Source organism: Chenopodium album, chromosome 6 (genome assembly GCF_948465745.1).
Source record: "Chenopodium album chromosome 6, dcCheAlbu1.1, whole genome shotgun sequence".
In the NCBI taxonomy this organism is placed as follows: Eukaryota; Viridiplantae; Streptophyta; class Magnoliopsida; order Caryophyllales; family Amaranthaceae; genus Chenopodium; species Chenopodium album.
The window spans coordinates 76,550,889-76,577,244 of NC_137839.1; the positions used below are offsets into that span (position 1 = coordinate 76,550,889).

General features: G+C 31.4%; 2 protein-coding genes and 3 pseudogenes across 2 annotated transcripts; all 5 read right to left on the reverse strand.

Annotated features, from left to right (window-relative positions):
* Window positions 1-1,288: 1,288 nt before the first annotated feature.
* LOC145637313 (cation/H(+) antiporter 24 pseudogene) lies at window positions 1,289-5,878 on the reverse strand (annotated as a pseudogene).
* Window positions 5,879-7,789: 1,911 nt separating this feature from the next.
* LOC145637315 (cation/H(+) antiporter 24 pseudogene) lies at window positions 7,790-10,490 on the reverse strand (annotated as a pseudogene).
* Window positions 10,491-14,795: 4,305 nt separating this feature from the next.
* LOC145637316 (cation/H(+) antiporter 24 pseudogene) lies at window positions 14,796-16,931 on the reverse strand (annotated as a pseudogene).
* Window positions 16,932-17,111: 180 nt separating this feature from the next.
* LOC145637317 (cation/H(+) antiporter 25-like) lies at window positions 17,112-18,679 on the reverse strand. The gene is made up of 2 exons (XM_081688778.1): window positions 18,437-18,679; window positions 17,112-17,477 (listed from the first exon to the last, which is right to left on the reverse strand). Exons 1-2 carry the CDS (start codon window positions 18,677-18,679, stop codon window positions 17,112-17,114), a joined length of 609 nt encoding a protein of 202 aa, XP_081544904.1.
* Window positions 18,680-19,279: 600 nt separating this feature from the next.
* LOC145636389 (cysteine-rich receptor-like protein kinase 25) lies at window positions 19,280-24,377 on the reverse strand. The gene is made up of 7 exons (XM_081687943.1): window positions 23,534-24,377; window positions 21,824-21,961; window positions 21,548-21,666; window positions 20,986-21,196; window positions 20,504-20,741; window positions 19,838-19,970; window positions 19,280-19,744 (listed from the first exon to the last, which is right to left on the reverse strand). The coding sequence occupies exons 1-7, from the start codon at window positions 24,279-24,281 to the stop codon at window positions 19,433-19,435; spliced, it is 1,899 nt and encodes a 632-aa protein (XP_081544069.1). The 5' UTR covers window positions 24,282-24,377; the 3' UTR covers window positions 19,280-19,432.
* Window positions 24,378-26,356: the final 1,979 nt, after the last annotated feature.

Below are 26,356 nucleotides of genomic sequence, written 5' to 3' on the forward strand. Positions count from 1 at the left end.
TTTACACAAATTGAAAACTCTATATACGAGTATTATTTCAACACTTTATATCTCTAATAATATTTCTACAATCGTTTTTAAAGTTTGAGTTAACTTTTATTTTATTTTATTCTTTTTTTTTTTAGGAAAACTTTGAGTTAACTTGTCTTCATTAATGTTTATTTACTTATTTGTCTTCGTTAATAATGTTTATTTACCTGTTTGCCTTCACTAATATTTATTTACTTATTTGCCTTCATTAATGTTAACCGCCTTTTTTTTTTGAATTTTTCGAATGGTGTGCGAACATTGATATCCCTAAAAATATTTATTTATCTCAATTCCCACATGAATACTATCAACAACAACAACCATTGTGATATTTATAATGCCAAACCGAAAGCACTCTCAGACATGGATTGCTCTGGCACGCGCATTGTGTGCCCAAGTAAAAGTGAAAATTTTAAAAATGTGATATTATGAAAATATGAATTGAGATATCTACCAAAATTTCGCAAGACATTATTTTGACCCAATATATAAATCAATAAAGATGGTAAAATTAATTTAAACTTTGTTCAGCGCAACATAATATATAAAATCTCCTGCCTCTCCTCTCTTGTTCTCTCCTCCTTTCTTCTAGGGTTTCTCCATAATCTTAACCGTTTAGGCCAGAAATAGTAGAAATTAGACTATTTTTTTTTTATCTCTTCCCTTAATTTTATTTAGTTATACAAGTAGTGTAGATATTCGTCCGTCTCGCTATGGTGGAGTTTAGTTTTTGTTAGTTTAGATACTTGTTTATGTTTAGGGTTTGTTTGTGTGTTAGTGTTCATCAAAAGCGTAATCATCTTTTTCCCTATTGTCAGTTCGTTCTTTGGCAAAGATTTGTTTGGGATCGCAACGGTTGTCAAGTTTTCAAATGCATTCAGGCAAATCAAATGAGAATCATCCTTACGGCTATAACAAATCGTTAGACCGTCTCTCCGAAAAGGCTGTATATTCCAGGGATGTGTGCGAGGGATATATACCATAGTGCAAGATCTTTTCAACGATCGTAGCTTTGATGAAGGAAACCCTAATTTGATTTAATTTTATGTATTTGTTAAGTTATATTTTCATTTTTTTTCCACTTTTAACTTTTTATATGTAGCCCGACCTAAGGGATATGTATAACTTTTTTCTCAAATATATTAAAACAAAAGTTTGAAATAAAATATTATGTATGTACTCATGATTTGTACCAACTCTTCTACGAGTTTTCTTTCTACATATTAGAAAAAAAATGTAGATACATCACAAATCTAATTTAATAGCAAGCCAAAGGAACAACTCGTTCATTTCTCAACACTTGTTGTTGAACTACCAACACAGATCCTGATGTATTAAAATCGGCTGATACTAAAAAATCACCAATTAGTCCTAGTTCGGGATTTTCACTCCATTCTGATAATCCTTCTAATAAAGTAAGATTTATTCCATGTTCCCTTCCCACAATCCAAAGATCTATCGAAGCACTTGTGTTCAATGATTGTATAGCCGAAACCGTTTCAAAACCATTGTTCACAACTACTTCCCTATACACAACTTTTTCATTCCTCTCATTTTTTACCCAAAACCAAGTTATCACCCCATCATCCATTTTCCTTTCCGACTTAATATCTCCTCTTTGTTCATTTGCCAAGAATCGAACCACAATCAATGATACATCTGGATGTTCAACCATGTGGCTTGCTAACGCAAGAGCCTCTCGAGCATCAGGCCCTCCAAGAAACAATAGAACAAATTGGCGACGAGTGCATTGATTCGAACGACACGAGAATGTCTCCCATGTAGCAGCATTCTTACATGCGTAAATTCCCACGGAGCAAGGTGCATGAATTAGCGTATTAGCATTAGTAGATTGTACACCAGGCCTAAGTATGGCACTCGAAAAATCATTCCCATCTTTAATACATTTCTTGTGGAAGGGTAAAATAATAAATCTTACCTTGTTCAACAAGGCACTCTCACAAATGTCTTGGTACATGGTCCGATTAGGGGTAACACTAGTAAATAAATTCATAGTAATGCAATTCATACGATCCTTCTCGTATAGCTTGATGGACTTGTGGACGGCGACATTGTTGTTGTCCCAGTACTCGCCAATCTCCTTCATGTGGTCGATGAACATAGGGGTAGCTCGCCCTAAGAGTTCGATAAGGTGGATTACAAAAATTGTAAATGGGTTATTCGATGTTGGATTTACGAAGTCCAAGAGGCTAAATAGGCTAGCCATGCTTTCTTGGTCGTAAATGCAGGCCATCAATCGAAGTTTAGACACATCTGTTGTGTGTTGAATGGTTCTTTTCTTGTTGGTCATATATGGTTTTGTCCGATCGTAAAGATAGTTGATTATAGGGCAGAATATCATTGTTTCTAAGATTGACAAAGTCATCAACAATGTGAAAGATGGCGTCTTTAAGATCTGCATGCATATAAAATTAAATCAATTATAAAAATCTATGTATGTATGTAAAGCTATTCAAAAAAAAAAAAAAAACAAAAAAAAACAAAAAATGTATATATATTAAGAATACTACTATGCAGCACAGTTGTCATGTGAAATGAGCTATATCAGTAATGAGCACAATTGGCATATAATGCCACGAGTTTGAATCTTATTATCTCTCAAAAAGTATACAGTCAATGTACAACTACTAACCTTATTAAGTGTTAAATGAGCTAATTAAACAAAGTAATACTCCTTTCTAGAGGTGTCAATTTGTATGGTCTGGATCGGGTTTAGTGTGATCGAGTTGGGCTAGGTCTATTTTAAACTTAAGTTTTGCTAAATTATTGTGTGCAACGTATGTGAGTCCAAATCTGAATCAAATATTTTTCTGGTCGTTTTCAAATTGAATTGGATTGAAAGAGGTTTTAAGAATTAATTAATCAATCTAATAACTAATTCACCCTATCAATTAATTCATCTCATCCTTGTCAAACAACACAATTGCACCTAGGGGTGTGCAAAAAAGGACCGATATCGGAAACCGGAACGGGATCGGACCATTGAATTCTGGGTTGGTCTTCAATCCTCACAAATTGATGGTTCCGGGTTTCCGGTCCGGTCCAGGTAAAAACCTGAATGGACTGGAAAATGTTTTTTTTTTAAATTTTTTTTTATTTTATCGGTTAAGCTTTTAAATTTTATGTTTAATTTTCTAAAAAGTTTATGTACAAAACATGAAATTTATAAACTCTAGGTGCAAAATAGGAAAGCACGTAAACAAAAACAAGACGTTAAAAAATGATGTGCATATGAAGATATTAAAATGCAAAAAAAAAAAGAAAAGAAAATAGTATAACGGGTCCATTCCGTTCCAAAACCGGTCCAGAATTAACAGGTCTAGACCGAAACCTGGGCCGGTTGATTACGGTCCGGTCCCCGATCCTCAAAAATAGGGGATTCCGGGTTCCGATATGGTCCGGTTTTGGACCAGTGCACAACCCTATTTGCACCAGCGAGCCTATCCACAAATCTACCACCACCATCGATCTCCTTCTCTATTGTCAAGTATATTCCCAATTTTCATGTAATGAGGATGTTGACAGTTCCCACGTGGGTTTTGGTAGTGTCGGTGAAAGTATTCATAGTTTCAGTGAGAGTGAGTAGTTAGGCCGTTAGGGTACATGAAAAAACGATGGTGGCCGATAGTGGTGGTAGTCTGGTAGATCTTGGAGATAAGAAAGAAAAAGGGTATTTTAAATACCACTCAAAAGTAAAAATGCACTTTTGAGTGGTATTGTAAATACACATAACATTGAAGATAAATTTGATGCATGTTTACAAATTCATTTAAAAGATAATTATACCAATAAATCATTATAAGTAGGACCTTGGTGATTAGAAAGAAAAAAAATCAATACACTTTAGCAATATTATAAGTTTGCATCAAACTCAAATGAGATAATTTCTTAGAATTGTACGTACCTTATAATCCACGTAATGAAGAAAGAGAAAAAATTTTGATTGAGCTTTAAGGTTGAATACGAAACCCAAAATAAGAGAATCTCTATGCGGGATATTCATAAATCGAGCCGACACAAAAATGGTAGCAAACTTAACAAAAAAGGGTAGAACAGCCATAGTAAAGCAAGGAACTAAGAAAGACCAACATTTAATCATTCCAGAGACGTCCATTGTAAGGCCAATAGTAGCATATGCAAATGGCATTAAAATGTTATCCGTAACAGCCTCAGCATGATGTGTAATGCTTTCTCCTATCAGGGGGCCATCTGGTATTACTAGCCCAAGAAAAAAACATCCGATTCCAATTGAAGATCCGAATAGATCAGTGATAAATCCGAACACAAAAACTCCTAACAAAATAGCAATAATATATGTTTGCTCCACAGTTTTTACTCTAGGAGTATGATTATTAATCCATTGCATCACTTGTGGTATAGCATAGAGTAAAAAGCCACTAACAAAAAAACTTGTGACCATGTAATACAACACATAAATCCTCCTAGCGTTGGCTTGCATCGTGGCTTCGAAGGAAACAAGATGTGATATACTCATAAGTTCAATTAAGGTTGCCATTGATAATACCATACGCCCCATTTCTGATTTTAAAAGTTGCATGTCTCTTAGAATGCAATAAATATTTGAAAATGATGAGACAATCATAGTTGAAGTAACAGCTGCAATGGTAGATTCTTTTTGGAACATTGGACTGTCTATGTAGTGTTTAATGCAAAAAGCTACTATAAACATGATGGTATGAGGGATTATTACACTAACAATTGCAATCACCCAATCCTTCTTTTCAGCCTTGTTAACCGTCGAAAGGTCCATTTTCACCCCCATCACAAACATAAAAAAAGAAAACCCTAAGATCCCGATATTTTTTATTACAAAGTACAAGCTCTTTGAAGAGAAATTCTTCCCCAAGATATTATTGCGACCTAAAACTGACGGTCCAAAAATTATGCCCGCCTACACACACACAAAATACACAATTTTTTTATTAGTTTTTGCTATCATTCATGATTAACAAGTTTGTGGACCGGAAAATGACTTGTGCCATTACTTTAACATTTATAATTGGATAAAAAAAAAAAGGTTGATTAATATTTTTTTTCTTTTTAATTTATTTTATTTTCTGTTTATCAATTTATGATACTTATCATTATAACTGTTGATATACAATTTTGGTTTAAAAGTTGTGTAATTATATATATATTTATATATTTTTTGGGTACCATATATATTCATTGTATTGAGCTCCCAATTTATAAAAACTGTTATAGACAAGTGAGATCCTTTTAGATTTGTACAATGTATACTTTTAGAATATCAAGTTATTAAAATTTTAAAATTGGAGTTCTTTATATTTTAAGGCGTATCTTGGGTTTTATCACGGTTTCACTCATTCTACTTTTTTTTTAAAAAAAATTCTTCAATTTTCTTATTTTTTTTTTTTTGCAAATAGAATGTATAGATGATAGATAAAATAAAGGGTTTATTAGTTCAACACAATTAATCGTAAAGAAATATTGAGGGACTTACAAGGACATCAGAGATGACTCTAGGCTGATTGAGAGGCTTAAAGAGGAAGCGCAAAATATTGCTAGTAATAAGAACCATAGACATTTCTAAGAGGAGAACAGTGAAGGAGAAATCAGGATGATTATTATAAGCACTTTGAAATATCCTGAAGGCACGACTTCGACGATTCCTTTCACAAAGTATCTCAACAATTTGGCCATGATAATCTATCATAACAGATCCATTTAACATGGGAACAATTTGGTCCATAACCTTAAATTGTTGATGACAATCGTCTTTCAAATGATAGAACAACCTGTGTGTGTACCGCGACAACTTCAACAACTTAGGGTCATAATGCATTGATTACCAAATCCATAATATCATCACAATCAAGCATGAATAATACTATATGACCATGCGAGCAAAACTTACAAAATGATGAAATACAAACAAAAAATTGCATGATAATTTTATGCTATGTTTTTTTTTTTTCTTTTCTCTCCCCCGTTTTTTTTTTCTCTTCATGCACTCGTATAATATTTTTTAAAAGAATTTTCCTCCTTAATTAGGGGAAAAAAAAAAGGATTAATATGTATAATAAATAATCAACTTTTTTTTTTTTTTTCCAATGAGGATAACAAGTCACATAAACAGTACACTACTAATTTTAGATATCATATTTAAATTTTCAAGTATCACATTTATAGGAGGATTTTAGATCTTATCATGCTAGGAAATTTTTTAGAGTAGCTTGAATAATAATTTCATCACTATCATGATCTTAATCACAGCAATCACATAATTATAGGTAGCATTTCCTGAGCTGGTTGTACATATACTTTGTGTAGCTGTGTTTAGTTCCTCATTTCCATATATGCCGGTTAATAAAGACACTTAATTACTTTGATACATTAGGAGGACAGTAAATGCTTATTTAATAATCTTATTTTGTATGCAATTATGTACTCCATCCATCCCAAAAAGAACGACCCATTTGGCCAAAATTTTGTCCCAAAAAGAATGACCCATTTGCATTAAAACACCACCAATTTGCAACAATATTTGTGCAAAATTAGCTTCCCCATATAAAAATTTCATTTTCCATGTTATTTTATTACTTTCTCTCTCTATTTTTTTACAAACCCTATGTAAATTTATCTTTCCAATATACTTTTACTTCTTTTTACTTAACTTCCTTAATACCCGCGTAATCAACCCAAATGGGTCGTTCTTTTTGGGACGGAGGGAGTATTATTTAGTTACTGAAGCTGGAATTTATATCCTCTTATCATTTTTTGTTCTGTCCATGAATCTTAATATAATTTTTTTTTTTTTTTTTTTTTTTTTGTGAGACAAAAGTCAAATTGGAAAGAACAAAATGATTGTAAAGATTATTATACAACACTTTATATTTACATATTAAATTGATTTAGGTCTAGCAAAACCAAGTTAACTCTCATGTATTAGTAAAACAAAGTTTGGAATAATATATAACTAGTATGAGTCTCAGGCATTGCACAGGGGTTACTACTTACTACTTTGAAACAAAAATGTTGTAAAAAAAATCTCTTAACATTGTCTTTATTTCCTTGAGGCTATTCCTACGCGCGTGATTTCTAGGCAATATATATATATATATATATATATATATATATATATATATATATATATATATATATATATATATATATATATATATATATATATATATATATATATATATATATATATATATATATATATATATCTTTTATTGTGTGTAACATATATTGATTTATGTGTATATGAATAACATGAAGTGGGGAAGTCCCAGTTTATCAATTTGATAAACAAAATTTGTTTATCAAATGGCAAAATGGTAAATAAAACAACAAAAATGCTTAGTCATCATGGCATTTTCGTAAATAAATCAACAACAGTGGGACCCAAAGTTGTTGATTTATTTACAATTGTGCCATTTGATAAACAAATTTTGTTTATCAAATTGATAAACTTGAATTTTCCCAATTACTATTGGCTAACATGGTAATAAGATATTGATTTATGTAATCTCATGTCCATGAGGTCATGCATATGTTCGAAACTTGTGGGATGTTTTTACGCTTTTTAACATATAAGTATAGACGTACTCATTATATTCATGATATGTGGCAACTCATCTAGGAGGTCATAAATAAACCACAAATCAGATAAAATTAATGGAAATTGATTAAATCTAACAGGTTTAAATAACAAGAAAAACTTAAAAGTAAATGTAGCAAAAAATTCAATTTAATTGCAAGCCAAAGAACTAACTCGTTCATTTCTCAATACTTGTTGTTGCACTACCAGTACAGAGCCTAAAGTATTAAAATCGACTGATACTAAAAAATCACCAATCAATCCTAAATCAGGATTTTCACTCCATTCTGATAAACCCTCCAGTAAAGTTGGATTGATTCCATTTCCCCTTCCTACAATCCAAAGATCTATCGAAGCACTAGAGTTCAATGATTGTATAGTTGTAATCGTTTCAAAACCATTGTTCACAACTACTTCCCTATACACAACTTTTTCATTCTTCTCATTTTTTACCCAAAACCAAGTTATCACCCCATCATCCATTTTTCTTTCCGACTTAATATCTCCTATTTGTTCATTTGACAAGAATCGAACCACAATAAGTGATACATCTGGATGTTCAACCATGTGGCTTGCTAATGCAAGAGCCTCTCGAGCATCAGGCCCTCCAAGAAACAATAGAACAAATTGGCGACGAGTGCATTGATTTAATCGAGACGGGAATATCTCCCATGTAGCAGCATCCTTACATGCTAAAATTCCAACGGAGCAAGGTGCATGTGTTAACGTATTTGTATTAGTGTATTGTACCCCTGGCCTAAGTATGGCAGTCGATAAATTATTCCCATCTTTAATACATTTCTTGTGGAAGGGTAAAATAATAAATCTTACCTTGTTCAAATAGGCATTCTCACAAATGTCTTGGTACATGGTTTGATTAGGGGTAACACTAGTAAATAAGTTCATTGTAATGCAATTCATACGATCCTTCTCGTATAGCTTGATGGCCTTGTGGACGGCGACATTGTTGTTGTCCCAATACTCGCCAATCTCCTTCATGTGGTCGATGTACATAGGGGTAGCTCGCCCTAAGAGTTCGATAAGGTGGATTACAAAAATTGTAAATGGGTTATTCGTTGTTGGATTGACGAAGTCCAAGAGGCTAAATAGGGAAGCCACGCTTTCTTGGTCGTAAATGCATGCCATCAATCGAAGTTTAGACACATCTACCGTGTGTTGTATGGTTCTTTTCTTGTTGATCATGTATGGTTTTGTTGGATCATACAGGTAGTTGACTATAGGGCAAGTTATGCTTGTCACAATAATTACTAAAGTCATCATCAATGAGAAAGATGATGTATCTAAGATCTGCATGCATAATAAAAGAAATTACATTGTCATATATATTCAGTAAAATATGAGTATAAAAATTTTACAGTAGTCTTTTGAAATATGACTACTATAATATTTTAATGATTATATATTTCATAATTGACATATTTTTTTCTAAATAATTAACTATTTTACTTTATTAATTAATGATATTGAACATTTTTTTTAATTTATCAAATTTTTAGATTCATTTTTGTAATTTTTATTCTTATTTAATAAGTTCTTAAAAAAATAGTTATATTATGTTGGATTAAATTTTTCAAAATTTTTATTTACGTTGTTGATATTATAAGACTAATTATGGCCATTTTATAACGTGAAAAAAATAAACCAATCATATTATATATAGCATTAAATAATATGGTAAATGAGCTATCACTAATTAATGTTGCTTTTGTCAATTGTAAGTATTATCCTACATATAATGGGGAGTATATACGTAAAATACTTGTATGTTATATTTCAAATCCACATAATTTTGAAGATAAATTTGCTGCATGTTCCTTCACATGTAAAATCAAAACATAATAATCACCGGAAACATATTCATTTTAAGTATTGAGGTATTGAAGAAGAAAATATCACTCTACTTTCGCATTATTAAAAGGTTGCATCAAGCTCAAATAAGATTAATGCTTATAATTGTACGTACCTTATAATCCATGTAGTGAAGAAAGAGAAAAAATTCCGTTTGACCTTTAACGTTGAATATGAAGCCAATAATAAGAGAATCTGTATATGACATTTCCATAAACCGAGCAGACATAACAATCGTAGCAAACTTAGCTATGATAGGTAGAACTGCCAAAGTCAAGATGGGAATTAAGCAAGACCAACACTTGACCATTGCAAATACATCCATTGTAAGGCCAAGAGTGGCATATGCAAAGGGCATAAAAATGTCATTTGTAATAACCTCTGTATGATTTATAATGGTTTCGCCTATTAAGGGGCCGTCTGGTATGACTAGCCCTAGAATAAAAGATCCAACTCCAATTGATGATCCGAATAGATCAGTAATAAATCCAAACACGAAAACTCCTAACAAAATAGCAACGATATATTTTTGCTCCACAGGTTTAAATTTAGGAGTACGGTTATTAATCCATAGCATCACTTGTGGTACGACGTAGAGTAGTAAGCCACTGACCAATAAATTTGTGAGCATGTAATACAATACGTAAATCCTGCCAGCTTCGGCTTGCATCATAGCTTCAAAGGAAACAATATGAGATATACCAACTAGTTCAATTAAGGTTGCCGTTGTTAATATCGTAAGACCAATTTCCGATCTCAAAAGTTGCATGTCTCTTAAAATGGTGTAAAGAGTTGGAAATGATGAGACAATCATAGTTGAAGTAATAGCCGCAATAGAAGATTGTTTGTGTAGCATGGGATTGTCTATGTATTTACGAATAATTAAAGTTACTATATACATGATGGTATGAGGGATTATCACCCCAACAATTGAAATCACCCAATGTTTCTTTCCAGCCTTGTTGACCACCAAAAGGTCCATTTTGACCCCCGTTAAAAACATAAAAAATGAAAGCCCTAAGATCCCGATATTTTTTATTACAAAGTATGAGCTATCTGACTTGAAATTCTTCTTAAAGATATTATTGCGACATAAAACTGACGGTCCGAGGATTATGCCCGCCTACAAACACAAAATACATATTTTTTGTCTTAGTATTTTTTGTTATTAATAATTAAATAGCATGGTCCAATCAATTGGTTTTTGGTATAGTGGTGATTGGGACTATACTTGGTGGGGAGGACTTGTGTTCGATCCCCCGCAACAATAATTGGAAGGGGATTGCAACCTAACCACCCAAAACTGATCCCCGAATCCGAATTAGCTCAAAGGGTGAAGCGGGTGGAACACCAAAAAAAAAAAAAAAAAAAAAAAAAAAAAAAAAAAAAAATTGCATGTGGTCCATGGAATGCCTCATGCCATTACTTTGAAATCTTGTAACTGGTTAGACATGTTCATTCTTTGTTATTTGTTTTTTATTCACTATTTTGTTTATTTTGGTTTTGGAATTGTGTGGTTTTGATTTTTTAAAAATCTTTTTATATTAATTTTGAGGTTTTTTTTTGGTTAATGGAGAACCATATGTACACCTGTACTCTAAAATATTGACCATAAATCCTCATTACTCTATAAGAAATAATATAGTCAGGGATAGATAGATCTTGTTAGATTCGTAACAATGGTTACTTTTAGGATATCAAATTTTTATAATTTTGCATGTATAAATTGAAGATAGTTATATTTTAAGACATGTCTTAGAGACGGAGAAGAGTCAAATAGGGCAAAAAATTAAGGATAGAGAGAGCATGTTTTACCTAATTATGTTCAACAATTATTAATTAATTATCGATAAATTTTACTAACGATGAATTGAAAACAAAGACTTAATCATATAATGCTATAGTCATTATATACTCTTCTTTTTTAGAATAATTGACACATCCAAATTTGCGAAGTCGCCCCGACCAATGGATGAGGCCTCGTGTATTGGAAATAAAACTAGACCCTCTTGTTAATGAAATGGAAGAGAAATTACCAAATAATTTATAAATATATTTAATTAAATCTAAACCCTCATTAAATGCATTGATTTTGGGTAATAGCTACTAAAGTCATGTTCTTTTGAGCTTCTGGGCAGAGCATAGTAGAGCAGAGCAGATTTCAGCATAGCAGATTGAAGTAGAGCAGAACAGATTTTATTATTAGTATTATGTTTAATCAGAGCAGAGCAGATTGAAGCAGAGCAGAACAACTCTAAAGAACGGGGCCTAAGTAAGTTTATTAAGTAAAGGGATAAAAATTCTTGTAGTAGGTTGTGAAAGGGCTCGAGCACACGACCTTCGCTATGAATGAGAGTAATTTTGAATGACTAAACAAAAGCATACCTAGATCTTAACTATGTAGAATAATAAGACTAAGGCTCAAGTTCGGCCTTGTGCGGTTGCTCAGCCTGCATCGCCTAAGCTAAGGGCCAGGTCTACAATCTTAATTTACACACACATGTCAATACATTAATTTGACCTTATATATATTAATAATAAAAAAAAAAATAGATGTCATGATAAAAACTTGACCTTTTAATTCAGGAGTACTTCCTAATATATTATTGATATAGATACAATAGTAATAAATATTGATTTTTTTTTAATGTTTTTTTATTATTATTTTTATTTTGGTGAAATAGATATTGGTACATAGCCTAGAAATTTTTCAATATAGATGTGATAAAAACTTGATTCAATTTCAAGTTTAAAAAACTTCAAATATGATACATTATGGATATTCCATTTATATGTTGCAATGAATTTTAGCATTTACTCATTGTATCCTTGCATAGCACAGGTTGGTTCATTCATTGTAAAATCAATAAGTAATTAACTGGGTTTTTTTTTCACTCTTCCACCCATTTTACTTTTTTTTTTTTTACTCTCTAATTTTCTTATATTATTTAAGTTGCAAATAGAATGCGTAAATTCAAGAACAACGATATATATTATTGTAAAAAAAATATTAACGGACTTACAAGGACATCAGAGATGACTCTAGGCTGTTTGAAAGGCTTCAAGAGAACGCGCAAAATATTGCTAATTATAAGCACCATAGACATTACAAAGAGGAGAACAGTGAAGGAGAAATCATGATGATTACTAGCACCTTCAAATATTGAGAAGGGACGACTTCGACGTTTTCTTTGACAAAATATCTCAACAATCTGGCCATGATAATCCATCACAACAGATCCATTTAACTTTGGAACAATTTGGTCCATAACACCTCAACTTGTTGATGACAAATCAATTATGTTGAGGAGGAATGAAACACTATTTCATTCCAAATCCATAATATTATCATAATCATGCATGAATAATACTATATGATCGACCATGCAAGCAAAACTTCGCAGCTCAAACAAGATGAAATATAAGCAAAAAAATTGCCAACTTTCTTTTCTTTTCAACTTTTTTGTTCTTCATGCACCCAAATAATTAATTTTTTTTTTTTAATTTTTATTTCCTCCTAAATTAGAAAGAAAGATGGGTTTAATAAATTAAACAATTTTTTTGAAAAAAAAAAAAAAAATCTGTGGGAATAATAAGTCAGAATATCAGTGCTTTACTAATTTTAGAATTCTTAATTGTAATTATAGGTATGATTGTACTCAAACTTTGAGATATTTTAGAGTAGCAAGGATTATCATATCATCACTACCATGTTCCTTGATATCACAGCAATCACATAGTCAAAGATAGCATATCATGAGCTTGTTATTGTATATTGTACATACCTTGTATAGTTGTACTACCCTAATTAGTTTTGATTATTATCCTTTTTTTTTCATTATCTGTATCCTTCTTTACATGACAAATATATTCTAAATTTCTAATCAATTAATTATTTGTAAATGGACAAATTAAATTGACGAACAACTACTTCCCCCGTTTTCTTAAAATCTACTCACTCTATATTTTATTTCATTTTTTTTAATGTTCAACTCACTTTTACTATAATCTTTTTTTTATTATTTTTTTAATCAACTATTACCCACTTTTATATTGATTATAGGCTTATATTCCATCTTAAAAACTTGTGTTTTACTCTATTCTTGTATAAAGCTCAAAATCAAACAATATGTACGCATGAATTACAACTAAATACTTGTTTGTCATTAACATAAAATGTTTGGGGACCTCCGCATACCAACTTTGTGGGTTCAAAGTATATCAATGGTCTCTTGTATAGAGAAGTGATCAATGGTGTCACAATTAAAGGCTTCGAGTCACTTGAACGTGTTACTTATTTTGTTTTATTAAGTCTTGTTCATTTCGTTTTCTTAACCATTTACTTGATATATTTGGCAGATGTTGTACTTTTAATTTTAGCTTGCTAACATGCATATATTTACGCGAAAATTTATTTATTTATTATCCATCCTCTTATACGTATTGTGCTTTATCAAAGTTCAATTGAAAGGATACAAAAACTCAAATGCCTTACTACTTTTGGACGATGTTAGAGGCAAATTAAATGACCGATTTCTTAAAAAGTCAAGATCAAACAAGGAAAATGTAGTTTTTATTTAATCCTTTCTCTTTGTATCAAAAGAGCTAGTATAAGGCCATAGTTTGTAATAATTCATTTTATATTTATTAAACCTTTTTCCAAAAGACAAAAAAATAATAAAATAAAATAAAATAAACAAAGAATGGGAGTTAAAATTACATCTAAGCTAGCATAATAAAACAATAACATATCAAATTAAATACAATGCAAAATCTAACCTAGTAACAAGCCCATGGACAGGGGCGGAATCAGGGGGGGCTGGGGTAGGCCATGACCACCCCCTTGATTCAATATAATAATTCATTTTTTTCTCTTACAACTTAGTTGGTTTAACAAATGAGAGATTTAAGGAGTTGCAGGTCTACAGTTCGATTCTTGTTGCATTTTTTTTATTCCTCCATTTTTTTTGACACAAGCACATCACTACCTAAGCTACTACCTACCCCATGCTCACATTATTTGCTTGTGGAAATTTTGGGAATCTAATTACTTCTTTTTATTGAAAAACTGATTCCATCAATATGTTTATAGTGGTATACAAATACGAAGTGGTAGAACTATATTACTATATAGTCTGAAGAAGTTATACATATGTATTATAGTTAGAAGATTTTTTTTTTTTTTAATAATAGAAGAATTTATTTTATTTCATAAAGTTTTAGCTATCTAAAGAGAAATGGAAACATTGTGGAACTAAAAGAAAAAAAAAAATTGATTTTGCCCCCCCTAATATAAGAATTTTGGTTCCGCCACAGCCCATGGAATAACTCCATTTCTCAACACTTGTTGTTGTACTATCAATACAGAGCCTGAAGTATTAAAATCTGCTGATACTAAAAAATCACCAATCAATCCTAATTCGAGATTTTCACTCCAATCTGATAATCCCTCTAATATTTTTGGATTAATTCCATAATTCCGCCCTACAATCCAAAGATCTATAGAAGCACTACTAGCGTTCAATGCTTGTATAGCTGAAACAGTTTCGAAACCATTTCTCACAATAACTTCTTTATAAGAAACTTTTTCATTCCTCTCATTTTTTACCCAAAACCAAGTTATCATCCCATCATCCATCTTTCTTTCAGACTTAGTATCTCCATCATTTTCACTTGCCAAGAACCGAACCACAACCAATGATACATCTGGATGTTCGACCATGCGGCTTACCAACGATAGAGCCTCACGAGCATCAGGCCCTCCAAGGAACAACATGACAAACTTGCCACGAGGGCAATGATTGAATTGTGTTGGAAGTGTGTCCCATGTTGAAGAATTCTTGCATGCAAAAATTCCAACGGAGCAAGGTGCATGGCATAACATGTTAGCATTAGTAGATTGTACACCAGGCCTAAGTATGGCACTCGAAAAATCATTCCCATCTTTAATACATTTCTTGTGGAAGGGTAAAATAATAAATCTTACCTTGTTCAACAAGGCACTCTCACAAATGTCTTGGTACATGGTCCGATTAGGGGTAACACTAGTAAATAAATTCATAGTAAGACAATTGGTACGATCCTTCTCGTATAGCTTGATGGCATTGTGGATTGCTACATTGTTGCTGTCCCAATATTCGCCATTCTCCTTCGAGTGGTCGATGAACATAGGGGTAGCTCGCCCTAAGAGTTCGATGAAGTAAATTACGAAAACTTTAAATGGGTTACTCGTTGTTGGATTCACAAAGTCTAAGAGGCTAAATAGGTTATCCATGCTTTCTTGGTCGTAGATGCAGGCTAAAAATCGAAGTTTAGACTCTTTGACTGTGTGTTGTATTGTTCTTTTCTTGTTGATCATGTATGGCTTTGTTGGATCATAAAGATAGTCGATCATAGGGCAGGATATCATTGTCACTATGATTGACAAAATCATTAACAATGAGAAAGATGGCGTCGTTAGAAACTGCATATAAAAAATTCATCGTCACAATCTGATTATAAATCAAAGGGTAGGGATGTAATTGGTATATGAGAGAGCTATCACTAATGTGCGCTATCGCTAGTATGTAGTACTCCGTAGTATATATGTTGCAAAAAATCAAGCTAAAAAAAAACAGAGGAATCAATAAATAGTTACAGAGTAGTGAAGTGTTGTGGACACGTAAAATGAAAGAATTAAGTTATTTTGTAAAAATGAGAGTAATGTTTTGTGGACACGTAACATGAAAAAATTAAGTTATTTTGTAAAATTGAGAGTAATAATCAATGATAAGGGCCGGGTTTTATATAAGCATTTAAAGATTATTTTGATAAATCTTCACCTTTTAATTAAAAATAATTATTCAAACAAAAATTAATCACTATTATTAGCCAATCATTGAAAAAATCACTCTACATTTACTTTTAACTATTAAAATAAGTTCGCAATAAGCTCTTATTGGATTATGATAGAGAAACGTACCTTAAAATCCATGAAATGGAGAAAAATGAAATATTCAGCTTGACCTTTAACGTTGAACATGAAGCCCATAGTAAGAGAATCTCTATATGACTTGCCTATAAATCGAGCCGACATAACAATTGTAGCAAACTTAGCTAAAATGGATACAACAGATAAAAGTAAGATCGGACTTAAGAAAGACCAACTCTTGATCATTGCAAACAAATCTATCGTAAGGCCAAAATTAGCATACGCAAAGGGCATAAGAATGTTATCCGTAATAACCTCAGTATGATGTGCAATGGAATCACCTATTATGGGACCGTCGGGTATGACTAGCCCAAGCCAAAAAGTCCCAGTTCCAATTGAAGAGCCAAGAAGATCAGTGACGAATCCAGCCATAAAAACTCCTATCAATATGACAACAATGTATTTTTGTTCCACAGGTTGAACTTTAGAACTTCGGTTATTAATCCACTCCATCACATGTGGTATGCCGTATAATAATAAGCCAGTGAACAAAAAAGTTGTAAATAAGTAATACAGCACATAAATCTCGCTAACTTCGGCTTGCATCATAGCTTCAAAGGAAACAAAGTGAGATATCCCAACCAGTTCAATTAAGGTCGCCGTTAATAAAACAATACGCCCTATTTCCGATCTCTAAAGTTGCATTTCTTTTAGGATGGTGTAAAGAGTTGGGAATGATGAGTTAATCATAACTGAAGATATAGCTGTAAGAGAAGATTGTTTTTTGAGTGTTGGACTGTCAATGTAATTAAATACGCGACTAGATAATATAAGCGTTACGCACTGGGGGATTATCACACCAGCACTTGCAATCACCCAATGCTTCTTTTTGGCCTTGGTGACCGTAGAAAGGTCCATTTTCACCCCCATCACAAACAGGAACAAGGAAAGCCCTATAACCCCGATATTTTTTATTACAAAGTGCGAGCTCTCCGGAGTGAATATCTTTGCAAAGATATTGTTGCGACCTAGGACGGATGGTCCAAGGATTATGCCCGCCTATATATACACAAAAAGTAAGTACAGAATTTTAATTTGTTCTAATAAGTATGTATTACTCCCTCTGTCCCCTGAAAAAACGATCCATTTGGCTTAATTTTAGTCCCAAAAAGAATGACCCATTAGCATTAAAATACCCACCAATTTGCAATAATATATGTGCAAAATTAGCTTCTCCGTATAAAATTTTGTTTTTCAATATACTTTTATTACTATCTCTCTTTACTTTTTCATAAACCCCATGTAAATTAATCTTTCCAATATACTTTTACTTCTTTTTATTTAACTTTATTAATAACCGCGAAATCAACCCAAAAGGGTCGTTCTTTCGAGGACGGAGGGAGTATATTGTTAGTAATTATAATTATTATTCATATATAGAAGTGGTTAGTGGATTAGAGGTCGGGCAGCATACATTAAAGCAATGTATTGATAATTTAATTTCAAGTTCTAAGAACTTTTTGACCATTTTAAAAAGTTCTTAGAGTATTTAGTTAGGAAGCTGTTTGAAATAGCTTTTTGGGTCCACGCTCACACGAGCAGTTTTTTAAAAGAGCTTTTTGCTTTTTGTTATTTTTTACACTAAAACGGCTAATGACTAAGTACTATATATACAATATTTACCAAATGTTTTACACAATCATGGCCGATATTTAATAAATATACAATTTTATTAATTTATTTTAATAAGTATCATTATCTTGTAAAGTATTCAAAGAGCAGCCCATAGTATTCTACTTTATTACATTTGTTGCAATGATTTTTTTTTTTTTTTTTTTTTTTTTTATAGAATTTTTGCCATCCTTGCTCTACACTACTTGCCCTATTGTTAAATCAATAGACACTTATAGGCTTATTTCATGCTTAATTGTTTTTCCTTAATTCTTTTATTTGCAAAGAGAATTTGAAAATTAATGAACTATGTAATTAACTTATCGTTTTAAGAGAGAGAGACTTACAAGAACATCAGAAATGAGTCTAGGCTGTTTGAGAGGCTTCAAGACGAAGCGCAAAATGTTGCTAATAACAAGAACCATAGAAATTTCTAAGAGGAGAACGGTGAAGGAGAAATCAAGATGTTTAGCACCATGAAATATTGAGAAGGCGCGACTTTCGTGGTATCTTTGACAATTTATCTCAACAATACGGTCATGATAATCTATCAAAATCGATCCATTTAATTCAGGAACAATTTGATCCATAACATACAACAACTTAACTAGTTTACGATAATTAAACTTTAAAGAAGGAAAGAAACAAATTTGTTTCAATTGTCTTTCAGTGGATAGGCCGACGTCAACATGCATGTGTTTAGCTTAATGAAGAAGATGATTGCCAAATCTATAATATAATCATAATCATGCATGTATACTAAGAGCATGCTACCCTCTTCCTTTTCTTTTTTGTTCTTCATACAGTTGTATGATTTTTTTTTTTAAATTTTAAATTTCCTCTCAAATTAGAAAGAATAAAAATAAGCAAGGGATCAATTAGAAAAAAGAAAATTAAAAACGGTTAATTTTTTTTTTTTTTCCGTGGGAATAACAAGTCATAAACACAGTAATCTACTAATTTTAGATATCTTAATCATTATTTTAAATTTCAAAAATCACATTTATAGGTATAATTCTTATCAAACTAGGGGAAGTTTCAGAGTAGCAAGAATAATAATTAGATCATCTCTATCGCGATCCTTAATCACAGCAATCACATAGTTAAAGATAGCATGTCATGACTCTCATGACCCGGAATTAGGAAAGAAACTAATAACATTTCCATGTATGATGAAATGTATTGTACCATCAAATAATTTGGTGTTCAAATAATCATATCTACATGGACTACATCAGAATTTCGCTATGTTGAAATTAACATTAATAACGCACGATTATACATGGAAAACTCTTCCTTCAAGAGAAGTAAGAAGTTTATTAAAACATCCTTGAAGGGTTGAATTATCTTGGTTCAACTTCAGTCACTGATTCATCATTAACAGATATTGTTTTCGAGTTGCTCGTTGACTGACTTGATCCAATGTCTAGTCCACCTCTGATGAAAAAACCGGGTTGTTCAGGCTCCGGAAGAGTTTTCGAATGACTATCCAACTTACGAACGACAATTGCCATAGTAGGTCTTTTGTATGCAGACTTTTGAACACATAACAAACCTAGTTGAATCCAATTTACGACTTCAGTTGCTAGATCTGAATCTCTTATTCTTGAATCCACTAATTCCATGAGCGCACCATCTTTCCATTTCTTCCAAACCTAGATACTCTAATTTTGTTAGGAACAGTTGACAATTTTATCTTTTTATTTTACATCTACATACATCAACAAATTGGTAATTAAGTTTCTTACATAGCTAAGAAGATCCTCCTCAGCAGTATTCTTCTTACCGCACATAATCTCTAAAACTAGCACACCAAAGCTATAAACATCTGATTTGATTGAAAATTGTCCCTTCAACGCGTATTCTGGAGCCATGTAACCACTATAAAAGACATCATTTAGGTTAGGACTTTCTGTAAAGAACTACCCTATACAAGTCAATTTTTGTGAAAAACTATCTTATTAAAAAAATGTTGTAAGGAACTACCTATTAAACAATAGATGATGTACGAAAATATCTCTCATAAAACAATTAATGTTGTAAAAAGTTACTTTTTGCCGAATTATTGCATTGAATAAGAGACGTATGACTCATTTCCAATCATTTTTTCTCCTTTTCACCCAATTTCTCCGATCCATAGCCCCCTCATAACTCTTAATTCCCCTTCTCTTTAATTGTTAAATTAAGCACATGGTAGCAACTTACAACATTTAGTTTTTACAAGGTAGTTTCTTAAAACAATTTTTTTATAAGATGGTTTTTTACAAATTTTGATATATATATAAGGTAGTTTTTAACAAAAAGTCCTTTAGTGGTTAAGACCGCAAATATGTAGCTAGAAAACTTGAAAAAAAATTTCTCCCTTCTCTTGTTAATGTTGTTAAATAATAAATAATCAAAATATTTTAACTTACTAAGTACCAACAACCCTAGTGGTAGTGATCTGAATTTGATCTGCACCAAAAATCCTAGCCATGCCAAAGTCAGCAATTTTTGGATTCATATCCATGTCCAATAAGATGTTAGCGGCTTTGAGATCACGATGTATGACTCTCACCAGAGAATCTTGATGGAGATAAAGCATCCCTCGAGCCACTCCTGCCATAATTTTGTAACGTACCCTCCAACCTAATTCTCCGTGCCTTTGGGGATCTACACATTAATTATCATAAAGTCATTTAGTACTCCCTCCGTCTCTTTATTAATGTCCATTTTCTTTATATTATGTGAGTAATAAATGATAGAAAGTGGACATTAATAAAGAGACGGAGAGAGTATTAATTAGTATATTAATAATTAAAATTGTACATTGATAAACATAAATTTAAAGTAAAATATTGTTTGAAAAGAACAGTAGGTAATATTTCCTTGATGAAAAAATCAACATATACCATACCTTTTAGAAAATAGTCTAGGCTTTTGTTAGGCACATATTCATATACTAGCAGCTTTTCCTCCCCATCCAAACAAAATCCCAATAGCCTCACCAAATTTCTATGTTGAAGTTTAGCTAGCAACAAAACCTCATTCTTGAATTCATGCAAACCTTGACTAGATCCACTAGACAGCTTCTTCACAGCTATTTCTTGTCCATTTCCTAAGGTCCCCTGGATAAAAAAATAATAGATTTTTTTCATTTATAAATCACGATTCTATGGAGAAATTTCTACATCTCTAAGATTGATTATATTACTATAATTACTCTTTATCGTTAGTTACTCCTCTCTTGTTTAAATATATGAAACGTTTTGGCTTTCGCCGAGTTTTATAATGATTAGTTGAATTTATTAAAATAATAGATAGTGGAATATAAGTTTGAGGAGGGAGAAGAAAGTTACGGATTTTGTAGAGACCATTGTTTAATAAAATATTACTTAAAAGTAGAGAGAATATTATTAAGAAATAGAAAGAGATTACTAAAAAATGAAACATTTCATTTATTGAAACATAGAGGGCACCTTATATACTACACCAAATCCACCTCGACCTAGTTTGTTTCTGTGTGAAAATTGATTCGTTGCGATTTGAAGTTCACCAAGACTATATTGTAATGATTCAACATCTGTGAAATTGTCACCTAGAATAAAAGATAAAAATTCATTAATTACTTTAAGATTAACCAAAAACTTATGGGATTAAGGCGTTTAAGTAAGAACACGATTAAAAAAAAAAGAAGACCTGACTTAATAAACAAGGATCAGTAATGATATATTTTTCTTTGTTTATTTACTTACCAAATTGAGTAGCAAATGTGACATACTTCTCTGCTTTCTTTTTAATGCGACAGATGAATACTGCAAGTAATAATGTAACTAAGATAGAAAGAACCACTGCAGCAACAACAATGACCACCTTCCAAGATGTCTCCATTCCTACATAATTACATACCATTATACCAATTGCTAAGTAACAGTTAATAATAATAATAATAATAATAATAATAATAATAATAATAATAATAATAATAATAATAATAATAATAATAATAATAATAATAATAATAATAATAATAATAATAATAATAATAATAATAATAATAATAATAATAATAATAATAATAATAATAATAATAATAATAATAATGTGAGTCAATCGCTATAGCTAGAGGGGTGGGCGCCGCCCAGATTGTATCTCGACTCCCCACCGATTTCTTGTAAATTGATTGACTATGTAGGTTTTTTTTTGATGTATTTATAATAATAATAATAATAATAATAATAATAATAATAATAATAATAATAATTTAAGAAAAAAATGAATATTATTACTAATTTAATGGACAAGAAATAGTTACATAGTTAAAAATAAAATGAAATATTTAAATTTTATTACTCCTTGGCCCCTGTGTTTTATTTAGCATCCTACTTTCTGTTTTAATATATTCTTTTTATTTTCCGACTTTTGATTTATACAAACTTTTTAAAAAAATCGGGTGTCCAATAATTATTGTACATCCACTATAAAGATAGACTAGATTGATCAAAAGTTACCCCTAAAATAAATAAAAGTTACCCTAATATGCATAAAAGTAATCCAATACAAATAAAAATTATTAGTAAAGAATCACATTTTAAATGACTAAAAATCAATTATTTGTGATTAAATGTAATTAAATTACCATTATAAAACTTTTCTTATTGTCTATTTATATAAAAATTGTATTATGTTAAAAGTTACCCAAAAAAAGACAAAAAGTTAACCTAAAATTAGGTAAAAGTTACCCTTATACTGCTCGATGTACAGTAAAATTAGTAAACCGGGTGTATACAAAAGTTTTTGTTTGATTTATTCCCTTATCCCTTCATGTGGCTCATTTTACTTTTACTTTTATCATCCTTATCCCTTCATATGACTCACATAATACTAATGTATCTAAGTTACTTTGTCACCCTAATAACTCTCTAGTCTCTCTCCCCCACCTACAACGACAACAACAAGTCAACAAAATTTTAATTCCAAAATAATTCAGATGACATTATGAATTAGGATGTTTCTACAGCGGTCGTATAAAATATGTCTACCTTATTATTTTAATGATAAATAATATGAGCGATCTATTTTTTCTAGTTATAAATTGGACATAATTAGTATTCTAATTTCTACAGTGCAAATATAATTTTTGAAAATTTTAATCCAATATAAAATAAATTTTTCGAGAAACTGTAAAATAAGAGTAAAAATTACATAAATGAAACTAAAAATTTAATAAATTAAAAAAATGTTGATAATAATATTTTATAATAAAAATAGAGTAATATAATCAATTACTTGGATAAAAATACATTAATTATAAATTATATAATCATTAAAAAATTATGATAGTCATATTTCAAAGACCATTGTAGAATTTTCATATGAATTATGTATCATCACAAGACTCACTTTCCACTTACTACTTGATTTTAACATAAACGAACAGTAAATAATAACATATATTGACATACCCCTTGGGTTCATACTCGTTTGTTTTGCCGGCGGAACAGAGATGTCGTCCCTCGAGTAATTGAAGAAAGGCGATGTTGAATACCTAGAATTGCAGGTAGGCGACATACAACTAAAATCAGCCTGCAATTTAAGATGCGCGTTGGCATCCGTTAAACAAGTGTAACAAGAATCAGTACTCAAATCTGGTGTGCACTGCACCAACGCGTACAAAGTTTCGGAATCACTAATTTTCACCACTTTTGTCCCATATTTTTTTTCATCTCCCTTTGCAGCTTCCTTTGATATTTCTACTAAAGTATTTCCCAATATCTCTTCGAAACGAGTTTTATTTCCCGTTAAATTTCTGTCATTATTGTATACCCACAATGACGGTGCTAAAGATGTTATACCGATCATAGGCTCGTTAGAGTACCTTACCATACATTCGTCATACCATGTTACCGCTACCTTCTGGTTGGGGCAGTAAGTCGGTAGACCTGTAGTCGCGATGGTTACACAGTCACTGCACGAGGTGACATTTTGGTCACCACGGCAGAGGAATAAGCCATAGACGGTATCGGACTTTGTGTTCCCTGCCGTGGTGTGATAAAAGCCATTTAGGGAGGAAACAGAGTTAGAGGTTAGGTTGTGGAAGACGGTGTTGAGGTTAGTTTGGTATCGGCTATTGTTTGCAAACTTGATTTTATCTATACAAATGGTGTCAAAATATGTTGGTTTAGATTTTAATATAGGAATCATAAGTAACATGGTGGATAAAATAATTGACTGTAAATGATAACATTTTTAGCTCTTATGAGTTAATGGTTATTACCTCCTTCCAATTCCAATATTGATTGTGGATGTTTAGATCTGTTCATAGTCTTGGTCCTTATGTAAATGTGAAAATTGATCGAAATCTTCGCAGCCAATTAAAAAATGGCTGTTTTCTTCATGACCAATTACTTCTCTATTAGATGGTGGATAATAAAGTCTTTAGTGGGTCAAGTGATATGATGGAAGGTGGTTTGAATAAGTAAAGGTTGTACAATAAAAAAGGACAGACAAGTGGGGAGTAAGGACTAATGTGGGTTATTTATGTACAAGTAAATAGCTGATACATAAGAATATTAAAATAACCCGTAACAAAATAATACTCCCTCAGTTTCTATATGATAGTCTTATGTGGAATCAATCACATAAATAATAAGAAAAGAAAAATATAAGAAATCTAACATTAAAGTACTGTTACTATTGTTGTAATAATATCTTTGTACAGATATTTATAGTTGTTGACTAGGTTAGTTTGTTAAGAAAATGCTAACTAGAACACTAGGCTAGTTTGTTAGAGCTTTCCGTATTTCAGATCTTTTACCAAAATAAAGAAAGTGATGCAATTAAAAAAACACCAATAAAAAGAAAGTGGTGCATTTAAAAAAAAATGAAGGGAGTAATAAGCTAAATTTATAGCTTATAAATTTGAACAAAAACCCACTCTTACATACCTGTATTACTCCACTTCATATCTCCTCTTTTTGGTACAAGCTAAGTCCAAGAATTGTGTCCTGCACCTTTACACATTGAACATCAATTGGGTACACCTTTATCTTTGACGTCCATTTCATTTTTGAGACGAGTGGATTGGGGTCTACTACCTTTGTTTCGCTTCAAACTTGGATTCAGAACTAAATCATCACCCATATATGATTGCCAATAACGCTTATCTGGTATAGGGTGAAATTTTGGATTATAAACCTTCTCCGATGTAGAAACTGTATACCATGGCTTCACAAAAGGCTCTAAATCAATGTTACGAGGAATTTAGTTAACGTACTCTGTAGTCTTGTATATTGCTTAAATTTTTCAACTTAAAAAAAATCTTTAAGAAAATTAAAATAAAACCAAAAAAAACAAAAAAAAAAAAAAAAATACTCCGTAATAAAGTGAACCAAACCGGTTCAAGGGAAAATAAGAAATAGATAAATTTCTTCCAAGTTAATAATTAGCTAGTTTTGGAATTAAATTTTATAATTAGCCGTTTTGATAAATATTTTTGTCGAATTAGTCATTTTGGCCTGGTAAAAGATCCCCGTATTTCAAGGAATAATGACCCTATTTATAATAATGACCCTATTTATAGGATTCTTCCTCTCATTTACCGGCTCTTCCTCTCAGCAATAGTTAACATTTCACAATTATTTTCTACAGAATACTTCCTTCTTCTGTTTTCTCTCTTGAAATTCTCCCGATAATTCTGGAATTTCACAAGTACAAAAAGGATTCATAATTAGTTTTTTCTATTTAAGACAGGGAAATTCTCACTGGTGAACTCCAATTTTTTAATTTTACAACTGGTAAAATTTTTTAAAAATTATTATAAATGGTAAACCTTAATTAGATGGACTAATCCATTGGGCACAAATCACAAACATGTTAAGGTGGACTGACTAAGAAAGAGAAGACTAAATCTAGAGTAGCTTCAATATGTCAGGCTAAGGGGAAGCAAACAACAGGGATAACACCAAAAACCTCAAAGTAAAAGAAAGGAATCACTTTAAGCCAACCAGATCCTGCTACAATGGCATCTTCGTCACAGCCAGTATATGACAGTCACCAAGAAACAGGGAAAATAAAGGAGTTTCAGCTTCACATCCTTGTTAGATTATGCATTTCAAAGTTTGATTATAATGTCTGACCTATTTTTTATATGATAATTCTAGGAAATCAAACATTTTCAGTTTTGTATGGCACCAAATTTTGGCTTATAACATTGGTGTTTTGTTTGGTTGTTTTTTGAACATGTATGGTTTGCTTCAAGTTTATGACAATATGAATTTGTGCTGTCA